Raw genomic sequence first — 15,389 nt, 5'->3', positions numbered from 1 at the left:
CATTTCAGTTCAGCAGCATAAAAAAATCACTTGAATTACTGAAAAATGTAAACAGCAAAATGAAATGGCTAACTATGGCTGAAAAGTGAGCCATAATTATTACTGTAGCACCGATCTGCCACAATAGTTTCGATGTGTGGTCTATTTTCTTTTCTATATTATTATAATAATAACGTAGTATCACTGTTAGACGAGCAGACACACTTACCTAAAACTGAGTTTTCACCTACTAAGTCAACAAAAAAATGACATTTTTTCAGTCATTTCAGTAGTTCAAGCGTAAAAGGTACCCAACCCTATCTTCTACACAATGGGTTTTTGAAAACTGTTTAGATTTTTAGAATAAATTAAGCTAAATCCTGACTGTTTTCTGAGGGTTTTTCTTGTCTTACTTTTGGACTAGTCAACTAGTCTAAGTTTAAACTTCCCTTTAAATGTCAGAGAAATTAGTCATCAGGGACATCCCCAGTTTACGCCAACAATGCGTTCTGAGCACAAAGAGGATTGACTGGTTAGGTGTGTGTCTGAGGGCTTTATGAGTTATGTAACACAGAACTGGTGTGGATGGTGTTACGCAGTCAGAACCATTACCAGCCAAAAGTAGACGCATTCTGTCTGTGTCTGGTTAGTTTCAAAACTACAAAAGTCAACATTTTTTATTCTTGTCATCCTTCAGAGCCAGACGTCTGAACTGCTCTTATGAAGACAGTGACATAAGTTCCTGCTCTGCGAGGCTTGAAGATAAATGTTCCGGGGGAGATGTGGGAAAGGCCCGGGGCCAGGACTTTGGTAGGTTCCTCTCTTCACTGCTAAGCTCTCCTGTTTTCACAGGCGAAGCAGCAGTTGACAGAGCTGTTATGTAATGGAGAAGGAAGTGGACCGCGGATCTGTCTGCTGGTGCATTCAGAGTTCATCTTATCACATAAACCGGATCTCCACTAACGACATATTTTGGTTTATCGTGATGCAAGAGCAGTCAACAGCAGCAGGGCGTGATTGGGATTCTGAAACATTACTGAAGGCAATCAGATGTAACTGAAAGCTCAGAAGTATGTCCTTAGACGTGATAAAAGTGGGACACAAATAGGAATTTAAGTGGGCTGAAACTAGTATTCATATTCTTATTCCAGCATTCACATTTCAAACTAAAATCAAATGTCAAATGTCAAATGTCACTGTGGTTCTGCATTGTCAGTCAAATAAGGACAATGACATAAACGTGTAAAGGCCTCACGAGAATCAGATGCCCCACAATGCAGCATTATTACGATACTTTCTGCCGCCTTTAGTGAAGCGTAGCCGCATAGACAGCTGATTAAAATGACACAAATATCCTGCTTTCTGCCTCAGTTTACGGTGTGAATCTCTTTAATTTCATCAATATAAAAGTCCTCTGCTATGTTTATGTTTATATTGGATAAAGACAAATGCACGTTCTAGATATTGGGAGGCTGTGTCCCCTGTGTCCCCTCTGAAATCCTACATAAGAACCAGTACAATGCCGCTGCTGAGATGAGTTAAACACAACCCAGTGATACTATAATACAATCAGTTAAACATTGGGAAAATTAAAGCTCTGAATACCTGGAGGAGACACGTGTGCACGTTAACACGCCGCAATACAAGAAAATGTTGACAATCTGCTTTAGTCACATACAGAGACAGAGTTCTGCTGGCCCAAGGCAACAGCAGATTTTGAGAGGATTTAGAGTTTTTGGACCTGGATTTGTGTCAAACCATTCTGTTTCTATTTTGTGCTTTTCCATAGCTCACAGCAGGGATGTGCTCACAGTAGGGATGTGTTGACTAGTCAATTAAACATTGCCACTTTTACTTGTCAGCATCAGAAATGCTCGTCCATTAAACATATTATTACCATATTCAGAGGAAAACGGAGGGAGTTCTGGTCAGCATGCTGGTCAGTGGCCCTAAACATTAATGGCTCTCACTCTCTCTCTTGGTTCACACATACATGCACAAACACACATGCGGTACAAGTCCACAGCTGAGATAGATGAAACATAATCCAGTATACAAGTAATTAAACTGTGGGAAGATACAAAACTATATAAACTCTTAGTGCAACAACAGACAAGGTCAATAGTGAGTGGGGCACACATCAGCATATTCCACGTATTCATCAGCTCTGAATACGTGGAGGCTACGCGTGTTAAAAATGTTGACAATCTGCTCAAGTCACATACAAAGAACAAGTTCTACTTGCCTATGGCAACAACACATTTTTAAAAAAGATTAAGAGTTTTTGGACTTGGATTTGTGTCAAACCACTCTGCTTCTATTTCGTACTCTAAGTGTGAGCTTTGACAGTGAGAGGATAGCCACTTTGACCATTTTTTATGGGGAAGATGGAATTTAGTGAAAGATGCAAAGTTAAAAAAAAGCATAAATATGAATTATGTCAAATGAAAATGGTGTTTTGTTCAATATTTGGTATATTACGGTGCATATGTTTGATGCTTTTGTAGAGTTTTCAGTTAACAATAGTGTAACTGTTGAGTTTTTAATTATATTTCATTAGTAACTAAGAAAAGAAGACTATTATAAAACTCAATTGACTCATACAGATTTGATCAAATGTCTGCAAACAAATGCATCACCACAAACGTGGGTGTGTATGAGTCAAGCAGATATATTGTATTTTATTGGTTTATTAGGCGTTTGAATTTACTGAAATTGTTGCATTGGCGTCATCAGCGTTGGATGATATTTAAGTTTTTGAGAATATTGATTTGATGAAAACTATTCGAATATATATCATATACTGGATGTGAAATGATGTGCAACAAATATCTGTAGCCCAAAGTTATGAAATAAAGCAACTTTTACCTGCATAATAATGACTGGCAGAAAAAAATGGGATTAGGCATTTGTATGTTTGTGTGTGTGTGTGTGTGTGTGTGTGTGTGTGTGTGTGTGTGTGTGTGTGTGTGTGTGTGTGTGTGTGTTCATCACTCACCATGCTCCTCGATGTAGTCGACGATGTGTTTCACCAGTGCAGGAACCTCATGGCCACTGATTGTGTGTGTGCGCGTCACCTCCTCCAAAGGAACGCCAAATACCCGTGTGGTGCTGGCTGAGCTCCCGCCCTCGTTGCCTGGCAACGGAGACACGCTCTTCCTCATGGCCTCCTCCTCCTCCTCACCACAGCCCCGCCAAGACCTAACGTCTGTAGGAAAAAAAAAAAGAAAAGCAGGAGGGAGATTAGACAAAAAGAGAGAAGAATGGTTTACAAAATAAGAGCCTCAGTTAAAGGATGCCGTGCGACATTAAAACATCACTTTTCATCCTCAGTAGTCCAAACTCTGAAAGAGTGAAGGGAAATCACTTCTGAAGACTGAAAGAGAGATCCAAGGAGTTGACAAGAAGAGCTGCTCTGCTGTTGACAAACAAACAAAATGAGCACAACACCCTGAAACATGAGGGAGTGATACGCTGTTTGTGGACCTCCCCTCCTGACACTGAACCGAGACAGAGGAGGAGGAGGAGGAGGAGGAGGAGGAGGAAGAGGAGGAGGGACAGCGGCAGTAGGCCACTGGCCAGCAGAGGCATTTACACCTGACCTGGTCCTTTAAGGGAGAGGAAGAACAGGTGGAGCAGGAGAAGAGCTACAATATATGTTAAAGTTCATTCTGCGTCTGTCACAGGAAGTTCTCCTGTCCTATGATCACTGCATTCATACATATACGATCGATCAGGGTTTCTAAAACTGTGAATGCAGACTAAAGTGGGTTAAACCATAACCTTTTTTTAGAACTACTGCTAATTTAGTTAATATGCTATGACGTTATAAGTTTGTCCACAGCTAAGATGAGATGATGACACCACTTACTACCTCAGCATGCAATGTTGTTGACAAAACAACAACAGCGGCTGTTTCAGACAGCACACACCGAGCCACAGAGCTGCCATTGTTTTAGAGCAGTTTCAGAGGAATACTGCGTGTTTTGACTGTAGCTGACATTACACCTTGAAAGAATACTTCACCCAAAAACGGCCATGTGTACATCAATTATTCACTGCGTGTTACGTTGAATTCCTGAAGAAAATCTGTGTTTCTTGCATGCATTCACAGTGAACAGAGAATTCACAAAAGGCGGACGTTCATCGATTTAAGTAAACTGGCACCATGTTGAACACAAACCAAACTATATTAAAACATCTATTTAAAACTCTCACGCAACTCATATATTATAATGCAAGTCCCGCTTATCCAGTCGAATGCTCAGTACTTCCCAAACACATGTATTTTTGCTAAAATGTTATGATTAAAAGACGTCAGTACACTTAGACTCATACTGAATTGCACCACACATTGGCATTTGTTTCAATGTCGACACATTCGGGTTTATAAGTGGCCGCTAGTGTGTATTTTCAGTTTAACAGCGGTCAAGTATTGTGCCTGGGCACACGGGTGCATATGAATTTCACTCAAGTGGAGCTCATATGAATGTATGTGCACACTCAGGGCACACTACTCATAGGCAGAAGTGTTTGATATCAAAACGTTTTATCAAAAAATGCATGTGTTTGAGAAATACTGAGCATACGACTGGATAAATGAGACTTGCATTATGCTGCACAAGTTGTGTGAGAGTTTGTGAACTGATGTTTTGATATGGTTTTACTGTTGTCAAATCTGGGGCCTGGTCACTTTAATTCATGAAGAATGTGAAATTAAATTGGAATTATTGGCTAGACTATTGACTGAAATGTTCAATTTAGTCTGATCACCAAAAAAGACTAAAATGTTAACCATTTTCATTGATTAAGACTAGAATTTTTTGACTAAGACTAAAAAGCCAGATTTACAGTTAACAAAACTGTGGCTAAAAGCAAAAAACAACAACAAAACAGGATGAGGCTGATTACATATGATAAAAACTGACGAGGACTTTTGATGAAGTTCTAAGAATGAAACAGCTAAAACTATTTATAAGACGCCCTAATGAGATGTTTCTGTTCAAAAGAACCAGTGTGTGGTTGGACAAAATTACTTTTAAAAATACAGGTTCCTTGTACTTGTGTATTTGGGGAGCCACAGCAGGAAGAGAAGGAGACAGATTAGAAACAGAGTAAAGTAACAGAGCTGCGGTGCTGCTTTCAGACGGGGATTATGGAGCAGGTGTTCTGTCTTTGCTAAATGAAAGGGCGGCTAAAGTAGAACACCAGGATTTCCTCTTTTTAAAGTGATATTATATCAGCTTCTTACAACTATGTTTTAAATTGCATAAACACGATTCAGCGTGGGTGAAAGTCAGTCGTTTTTGCACTTTTTTTGTTACATAATCATCATTTAAAGGCCATTACTTAAATTAAATTCTCCATCCCTACAGTATTTGTCATGTCCTTTGCCATCATCACTCCTTAGCTGCCGTGCAAAGGCGATGCTGTGAGTGCCTGAGTCAGACAACGGGATGGAAACCAATGCAAAGTGAACAAGAATGTGCAACAACAATTTCTGTCCAAAGTTTGACATTGATAATGGTCGATTCGTGAGTAATCTGAACGCAAACAGTGGCAGATGGTGTCCAGTCTACTCCTCAGGGGAGGAGGAACATCACCAAATGTTTATCAGAAAATGTACGCTGGTTCTGTTCCAGTTTAATTAAGCTTATATCTGATCTTTACTAACATTGGTCTTTTAAAGATATTACCATTAATTACAATAACAACAGATATACCATAAAATATACTGACTTGTTAATATTTTAAATAATTACAATACCTTCAGTTGAATTATTTTTTTTTTTGTTTTAAGTACACGAGATCAGTAGACTCAGTAGCCCTGGAGTCAGAAATGACATCACAGTGCTGACATTTACAAAGAACTCATTGAATACATGCAGTTATTTCTCATAAAAAGGTTTGCGTGTGCACACACACACACACACACACACACACACACACACACAGTATGGCTATAAAAATGGCTATAAAACAAGTTTTACTTGTTCAAAGTGGTCAGCTGTCTGCTCCTCCTCTCACTCCTCTGATAACCAGTTTAAAACCAGTTTGGTGTTTTTATGGTGAACAGCAACTGAACATCTACAGAAGAATCTGAGGATATTTTTATATGAGGTATGTGGGTTTCTATATCAGGATGCAGGTAATGTTTTATTCTTCCGTGACATTCGGTGTAAAGATGCGCTGATGTTCAGCATTATCACAAAATTGAGTTTTTTTGTTTGTTTGGTTTTTTTTTTTTAATTTTCACTTAAGAGAGCCAAACGAATTGGTATTTTTTGTTTGGCTAATATCCATCCATCCATCCATCCATCTTCATCTGCTTATCTGAGTCCGGGTCCCTCTCCACAGCAACGCTTTCCAGCTCCTCCCGGGGGAACCCGAGGCGTTCTCAGGCCAGTCGAGATATCTAATCCTCCCTGGTCGAACACCTCTAACAGGAGGTTTGGCTAACAGGCACGGGATATATCATATTATGCATTTTTTTTAACATTTGCAGCCACTGAGAATTCTAAGAGTTGACCAAAAGACCCAAAAAAACTTACTGGATGCTTTCTGATTTATACGTTCTCTATAAGCCATAATAGGGGTCTTCACATATCGACCTGGACTATAGGGCCCAAGACTCGACTCGGGACCCCTACGGGTTCAGGTCCATGTTCTATTATGGGTCAGGACAGCAAGGGGAAAGAAACTTACTTCTATATACTTACAACTTGAATTTATTTCTTTTGATTGTTGGATCCTGACAGACTAAAGTAAAATAAGTAACTGAGGAACGGACACATGTTCTGACTTTGCTTCAAAGGTAAGGAGTCACTACTTTTCTTGTCTCTCTTGCTTCCGGAAAATCTTTCCGTAAAATGAACTGAGCAATTAATTTGTGAAAAATCTGAGCAATTTAACCATGTGTACCATGTCCATTTTACAAAAGTCAATATGGACATGTTAATTTGGATGCGTAATCTAAGTTGCTTAGAACTATGGTGAACTGGCTGCTGGCGAGCTTTACAGCAGCTCACATCACAACAACGGCAGAATAAGTGAAAATACAACAGAATAAAACAAAAATAGACATCTGAAACATTTCAAAACATTATTTACAGTTAAGATTGGTAGAAAAGTATGTTGTATCTGACAAGATATACATAGATTATTTGTTTTTGTTTTTGTGATAGAACAACATTTTAGCAGTAATTTTAGGGAAGGGAAAACATTATTTTAAAAGTTATTCAGTCAAATCAAATCTCTGAACAAATTTCCTGTGTCATTTAGGGTTTGGGTCTATCATTTTGGACCTGTGAAGACCTCCATGCCATCATTTTGTCAAAGATGGTTTCCTCAAGAAAGAAGCACTACTCTGGGTCATTTTGAAATACAAAGGAAGGACAAGTGATTTTTTTGCTGATTAGAAAGATTAACAGAGTGGCGAGTCTTTATCTAGGAAAACAAACAAGCTGATGTCATCTTGTCACTATCAATTAAGTATTTATCAGCTAACCAGGAAGTTAAGATAAATGATAGACAACTGGAAGATTCTGGCCAGTAAAAATATTTCCAAGTGTGCATATTATTTTACATTAGCAGGAGAAAATGGGAACTCTTATTATAAAGAGACGCTCGGTTCTGCCTGGTTGTGGCTGTTAAAAGAAAGTTTCGGATATTGTGGATAGTGTTAAAGTCTTTTAGTCTGTGAAGTTAATGTTAGCTCAAGTGTCTTAAGTGTCGAGCTCTTCATGATGAAAGTGAGTACAACAATATATAAAATTAGCATCTTATCTATTCCCAGTTTCAAAGTAAGGTGGGTCCATTCCCTCCACCAGCAGAGGCTGCATGTGACTGTGTGAACTCACCGTGTAGCAGTGAAAGTGTGTCCTATCCTCTCCTCCCCTAGCCAGTGAACCACCGAACCATCTATGGCTGCTTCAGGTTGTGGCAGAAGATGAGCCGGTAGTTCCTCATTGACGGACCGCTAATCCCTCTTGCAGGATTCCCTTCTAGCTACGCTGAGAAAGAAAGAGACAGAGAGGGAAAAGGACGAGGAGGGAGGAACGAAAGAAAAGAAGACAATGGCAGGAGAAAAAGACAGACAAGCAAAGTTGAGGGTGGAGACAGAGGTGGGGAGGGAGAAAAAGATGGAATCGGTTTAGTAACAATCCCTGGTATGTTTACAGACATCTGATTAGTCACTTTCTACTGTGATATAACGCGACGGCGTTTCAAGCTGTAACATATTTACATTTTCTGTTCGCCCGCTGTCAGGTGTTTGCTAGGAAAAAATATTATGTAGCACAAGAGGAGATAATCATTATGTTTGTTGGAGCAAAAGCCTAAAATTGGCTATTACTCAGAGTTTATCGCTTTTTACAATTCTTCATATTATGTCAGTATGAAAAAGGGGAAAAGAAAATATGCTGAAAGCAAAAACACACCTTTATATTGAATTGGTTCAAGCTGCCATAATCAATAATCTATCATAAATACATGTTGAGTGGTTATAAAAACTTCACTCATTTCTACAAAGCACATGTATTAATAAACGATGCATAAAATGGGCTCTGCCAACACAGAAATTCACTGCAGCATAATGTGGGCGCCACAGTTAATTACTTTGATGCCATATGGGCATACCAACACTTCCTCTGTGGAGCAGTCACAAACAAACTTCCTTCATCTTCGACTGCAGAATAAAAAAAGACAGAGCAACACTGTTTAACAATTTAAAACCCCAAATATAATAAAACATACAGAATTATTCACACAAATCTAACAAAATTCACCATGTTTAAATGTCAATGCAAAGTGACCTTCCTCAGCAATCCCAGATTGGTTGCATATAATTAGATCCGACAGCAAGACACGAAATTAATGCCATAAATCGGGCGAGTGCTGAAAACACCACATGCAAAATACCTTTCAGGAATTGGACACAGATGACCAGTTAGACACAAAATGAGGGCAAAAGAAGAAAATAAGAAAATATAGCTAAAACCTTACAGACTAATCATCATCAAAACAAAATAAAAATAAATAAATAACCTGACAAAGACAGAAATCACAGTTAACACGCCGCCTTCACACCAAACCTTTTATCAGAATCACATCAGTTTCAAACCTGAATGGGTCTGGTTTAGGAACGATTTAGTGTTTTTGATAAATTTATCCCGTTTTTGTTTTCTGCACTCCCCGTCCGGTGTTTCTCTTTATTGTCTACGCCCCTTTCCCCTCTTTCGTTTCTTTTTCAGCCTCCTGTCTTTCTTCTTCTTCTTCTCTCCCCTTTCATTTCTCTCTCTCCTACGTCTCCGTCCTCTCTAATCTCATCTTCCTACTTCAAGGTTCGAGACGTCACGTTGGACACGAATGTGCTGGGGGTGGGGACCGAACATAATAATTAAGGTGACAGCAGTCAGGCTAGACCTGTGTGTCCTGCGTGTCTGTACATGTCCATGTCAGTGTTCGCAAACTGTCACTTTGGATGTGTGTATGTCAGGTGTGTTTCTGTTAATTGCTGCTACTTGGGAGTGTGTCTATGTTTGTATGCACGTTTGAATTGTGTCGAGGTTGCATGAAGTGTGCATGAATAGAGAAACTGCTCCTGTGGACTTAGCAGGTCTATATGGGAATATGTCCAAGTGGTAAAACATTAAAACACATAGTTCTACTTCTGAGAGCGTTATAAAATCACTGAAAAATAGAAGAGATGGAGAAGGCACGAGAAAACGAGAGGGAGAGTGGAAGAAGGAAAATTACAATTGCTAAATAGACAAAATAATTTCAATTTGGTTCTTTAATTAAATGAATAATGAATTACTTGCATCATGAATAAACGGTCACACAATCACAGTCTCCCCGAGTGCTGCGCCTTGACAGCGGTGTGCTATGACTTTTTGGGTGACATTGGTGCCTGTGAATCAGGAGCACTTGTTTTGTGATACATCACTCTCAATTCTATTTACCTCATTTGATTTTTTTTCTTACTTAAAATGAAAATTTTGTTTTGATAGGAAATTTGTTGCTTAAGTCAGTCAAATAAAATGACAAACCTTGCTTACGACTGATTAACATTTTTTACTTTAACTTGTCCAATATAATGCTGCTAAATGAGCACAGAATCGACTGTTCATATTCAGAATCCATATGTGTTGATAAATAGATATTTCTGGCATTAGTCCAATCGTTATAATGTTCAATAATAGACAATTTTTACTGGTCTGTGCAAATACGAGCCCATTTATTTAAGCTTGTTAGTTTTCTTCTTCATTTTAATTCAAAGAATTCTTTTGAAAATCATATCTTTTTGACCTATGTCACAGATCTCTTTCCCACAAACTCTGCCATATTGAGCTGGAAAAAAAACCTGCTCCTTAATATGCACACATGCACCTGGTTGAGCCCTGGTGGGTTTGAGCCCAGTTTCCGTCTGGAACAACTCTTTCATTCTTGCTTTTCTGCTAGAATACACTCTGTCCCCGTACTTCCTCTGATTTCTTTCCTTTCATTCATCCTGGTGCTGCACATTACAAACACCATCCAACCTTCTTCGGTGGTCTGCATCACCTCTTCGTCAGGAGGACCTGAGTGTGGTGATAAGCAGGAGCAGGGATTGTCACTGACGAGAACTGAGGCGAAAATACTGACTTATGAGACACTTCTCTTCCTTAACTTGTTTTCCTTCCCGGAAAGCATCTGGCTTTCATTATTACCTTGAAAGGATAAAGGATTTGCTCTACCCGGCTATCTTTGCAGAAGTAAGATCACTAAATCATAACAGTGCCCAAAGCTCTTCTGAAAATGTTCAATCAGTTAACATAATCATGTAACAATTCTAGCCAACAACAAGCATTTTTAAGAGTTTTGGCAACAGCCGCGTGGAAATAAAACCCTGTGCCACAGTACGAACGCTGCTGAAAACTTCAGTCTGTGCAATGCTTCAGACATTTCAGATACAAGAAAAAAGCTTTTATTTAAATCTATTTTAGGTAAAAACAAAAAAACAATGAGCCAAAACATGAATCATTTACCTTTCATTCAGTCCAGCATCTTTACTTGCAATGAAACTGCCTAAACCATAATCCTAAAATCAACTTTGGCTTTTAACATAGTTGGTTAATGTAAAACCGAAATCCTCGTCGCAACCTTTTAAGTAGACAAAATGTTCTTACTGCAGCGATGATTCAGAGTTACAGCTTTTAGCAGACGTTACGTTTCTCTGGTGTTCGGCTCAGTGGCAGATGTGACTCTGTGCCAAATGTTCTTTAAAAACTGCTTGTTTTCTTATTAAAGATCATATATGGTCTGTTTTCTAAAACTCTTACAGATAATGCCAGGCTGATGTAAAAGGTTGCCTATAAAGCCATACATTTCTATAATAAAAAGCTCCTCTCTAAAGCACTGAGGCTGCACTGAGGTGACAGATGAATCAGTCGCTGCTTCAAATGACCTCGTCTGCCCTCCACATCTCACAGTCAAACTTAAACTATCACAGTAAACTTGACTTTACTTCCACCTGCAAGATCATTTGAGAAGTTGACCTATACATTTGTATGAGTCACTGCTACACAAACAGTATACCAGGCGTGGGCAGAAAAGACCGTTCAGCCAACACGGAGGAAGCGTTCACTTAGGCCAAGTCAAAGCATCACAGTGTTTTATCGGCATCATAGCAAAAGGAGCTGCTTTTTTTTTGATCCACATTCAGCAGGGCTACAAAACAATGTGTTAGACTCATCGATACCACTACTCAGTTCACTAGTAAAACCAGGGTACACATGATATAACTTCCAGTTTGACCGTTGATTTTGAACAGGTATTGCTTAGTGTGTGTCACAACATAACTTTGCAGTTGAAACTGCCTCCTGCACTCATACAGGTGACTTTCTTTTACTTTTTCAACTCAGAAATGAGATTTTCCTCTTGTGGCATGTTGCCCTTTTGGGGGCTAATACAATAAATCCTTTCAGTGAGTACAAGTTTTTTGACTGATATTGGTCAGTATCACGGTTTTACAACATATTAAATCTTAACAGTATTATTTTCAATACAGTCAAAAGTGCAGGTGCTTGTCTTTCTATTAAACGCATACAGAAACGTTGTATTGAGGCAGTGTGCAGGCAGCTGAGCTGAAAAAGATGGCAGCTGCGAGTGGTGGGGATAACGTTACTGAAGTGACGTTAGTGAAAAGCCATCCAGCAACGGCGGGAGAGACAGCGAGACAGCTGGCTTTTTACATCCGACTCAGTGAATTTAGATCTTATTTTGACCAAACTAGAGCTGGTGATTGTTGAAACAGAGGAAAGACTAACCAAGACAGTTTTGCTGAGTTTTATTATATGTTTTTGTAAAGTTTAAATGAAGTGGGTCTAATGAGTTGACAACGCAAGCTACCATCTAAGTTTGATGAGAGCCAGGAACTTGAATTCAGAAGGTGTGGGGTTGTATTTTGTGTAGAAATATTTTCCTTTTTACATTTTGTGAGTTTAATAAACTTAAAAATCTCGAGGAACATTGCAAGATTACTGCTCAAACTCACATTAAATGATTATTATTTTCATTTTGTTTTAGATATTTATTATCTAACGCTCAGTATCTCATCCCCATGTTCTTTGTTTTACCCAGAACCAAACCCAGTAATATAACTGAGACAAAATGCCACCTGCGAATCACTTTTGCAGGACTCTGCTGTATACCCCGATAAAGAGAGGAAAAGGAAAGGGAAAAAAACAGATATCACCTAAGCCTAACTGATGTGGCCTTTTACTGAACTTTAAAGAACAACCAAAAGGCATTCGACCTCAAAATCTTTTATCTGTTTTTGGACACATTACTGAACCTTATATTCAGGTTTTCGTACTAAACGGGGGTTTCAGATATCTTATGTTTGCTCATAAAGATTGCTGAGTCCTCTCGAGGTTTTTTCTCCAGCTTTTATTCTTTCCAAAAACAACTGAGCTGGCACTGCTTGGTCCTAAGCCTCTTTAAAAGCTAAAGAAAATCCCACATTTGGAGCTGAGATTCTGGTATTGGGTCACGGCCCTAACTGCTGGAACCAAAAAAAGGTACCGATAGAAGATGGGCTTTTTAACAGCATTCATTTTTTTTACATTATAATATGATTATTACTGCCAGCAACTTAAAGGTCAAAATAGCATGTTACCATGGTGCATACACTTTTTAAGCGAGGGTGGTCCTGTTACCGCCAGGCTCAGACTGATGAGGACAATGACACTCGGAGATTAGAGAACTCAATGTCCCCAAACCAGCGCCTGGTCTGCCATGAAAACTGACCCTAAAAGGCCTCTGTAGTGAGGATTTGGTCAGTAATGGAACAGTCTAGAATGGCTCCGTCTGTGTTTCTTTCTGTCTGTCTGTGTGTCTTAATCCCAGATATCATGCTTGACAACCTCCTGCTCAACAACGAGGCACATTGTAAGGGAGGAAACAGAGAAAGTGAAGGCAGCGCACTAAGAGAACGGAAGAAACGTAAGCGAGAAAGTCAGAAAGAAACAAAGGTCAGAGAGGATAAAAAGGCACACGGAGAACATAAGAATAACACAGAAAACAGAATAAAAGCACAGTGACACAATTAAAGAAGATAAAACATGTTATTCATCTCTGGTAGATTACTTTGTAACATTAAACTGGTCATTTTACTGCTTTACATAGAAATCAAGAAACTAAATTAACAGTTGCATGATAACATTCCCAAGCTGTAAAATCCTCCCTCATAGCATTATAAACCACAATGTGTTTTAGCATCTGATAAGCCTTCAAACTCATAGACCTACTACTCTGAGCTTTTTGTCTCACTGGTACCTAAAGCGTACGCCCACACCAACACAGCCTGCTGTTTTCAGTCTGAACCTCAGTAAAGACTTCAGTCCTGACGCTGAAAATGTTTACATTTTCTACTAAAATCAAAAGACAATACATAGTTTTATCATAGTCTTTACTACGTCAGCTAACGCAATAAACACATAGAAAAAGACTATTAATAATGTGGCGTGACCTGAACCTTACAAGTGACTAAGACACCACAGATGAGAGCACGCTATTTTGTTTTGATTCATCAGTCATCAGGAAAACAGGTGAAGATTAAGTTAATCATTTAGAAAATACAAAAGAGATGAAGAGAAACTAAAAAAGTGGAGGAAAGACAAAATTATGTATGGTATGAGGCCAACAGAACTATGTGGAAATCCATACTTTGATAAAAGACCGAGCAAGTTTTGAATAACTGCTCTACCACAGTGGTGGCAGCCGTAAATTTAAATAAGACTACTGCATATCAGATTTCAGTTTGTTTCTAAAAGCAGCAGCTGCACACCTGCAGAGATGAAGCAGGCTGCAGGATGGCCAGCCGGTAAAGCAAATGTCCTTTAACAGAAAGGTCACAGGTTCAATACCTGCAACATGTTTGACTTGTGAAGTATGCTTTTATTATATATTAATCCCTTTAACACCTGAGGAATTTGGTTTGTCCTCTTTAAAAAACATGTGTGGAAAGCAATGTGAAACTTAACAAGACATTGCCTAAAAATCAAGAGAAGTAAATTACCCGAAAATAAGCCAAAAAAGGAAGTAAAAAACAAAAAAAACAAGAAAATGAACCAAAAAATCCTAAAAAAAATAAAATAAAAAAAAATAAATAAAAAAGAAGAAGAAGAAAAAAAAGAAAGAAAAAACATTTTTCCATAGAATTTCTAAAATTTCCTCTTTTTAAAACTATTTTTCAGGTCATCTTATTGTCCCTTTTACTAATTTCTTGCCAAGTTGCTCATTGCCTTTTTCCTCATGTTTTTGAAAATAAACAAATAAAAAAGGAAAGGCATCTTCACACAGCATAAGAAAAGTGATGGCGATCCAGGTTTCAAGGGGTTAACCTCACTGCTTTTTCAGACATTTTGAGTGAGTTATATGAGCTGAATACTAAAACAGAAAAGCAAAAGAGCAAAAAAACATGTTTGAGAAAGAAGCTGGTCAGACTCTCGACTAAAAATCTCAACAAAAACATCCCCACGTGTCCTGAATATCATTTTAACTCAAAGATCCCTTTCCTGATACGTTTAATTTTAATTATTGAAATAACCATTGCAGCAGTAAGCAAAACACGGTGCATCAACAAATGGAAGAGTGCATTCATATTTCATGAAGGCAATTTTAGATGCATCACATATGAGAACAAAAACCCTGTTATGATTAATCTGTGATCCGCCAAATAGCCTCAGTACCATCAAAACAAAGTGCACAACCAAAAAAAGAAGATTAAATATTCACTAGAGGTTATAAATAAGTCAGCAAATTTCCTCCAAGTTGCATCATGTTTTGAAATCCCCGAAATAAATGAGATCAAAGCCGTTTAAACTCTGCATAGTTTATCATCACTGGCCAAACTGTCAGTGGCGACC

General features: G+C 38.5%; 1 protein-coding gene across 4 annotated transcripts in view; it reads right to left on the bottom strand.

Moving 5' to 3' along the window:
• fam13b (family with sequence similarity 13 member B) overlaps window positions 1-15,389 on the bottom strand; it is a 138,284-nt gene that overhangs the window by 103,559 nt on the left and 19,336 nt on the right. For 3 of the 4 annotated variants that reach the window (XM_042493279.2, XM_042493281.2, XM_042493282.2), the window contains exons 2-3: window positions 7,839-7,986; window positions 2,978-3,187 (exon numbers count right to left, since the gene is read on the bottom strand). In XM_042493279.2, the coding sequence (XP_042349213.2) occupies window positions 2,978-3,143 (166 nt within the window). In that variant the 5' untranslated portion in view covers window positions 3,144-3,187; window positions 7,839-7,986. Of the gene's footprint in view, window positions 1-2,977; window positions 3,188-7,838; window positions 7,992-15,389 lie in introns of all 4 variants that reach the window. The other variant, XM_042493280.2, reaches the window with a different exon arrangement.

Source organism: Plectropomus leopardus, chromosome 8 (assembly GCF_026936395.1).
Source record: "Plectropomus leopardus strain MGB_pleo_1.0 chromosome 8, ASM2693639v1, whole genome shotgun sequence".
In the NCBI taxonomy this organism is placed as follows: Eukaryota; Metazoa; Chordata; class Actinopteri; order Perciformes; family Serranidae; genus Plectropomus; species Plectropomus leopardus.
This window is presented reverse-complemented; position numbering and strand designations above follow the sequence as displayed.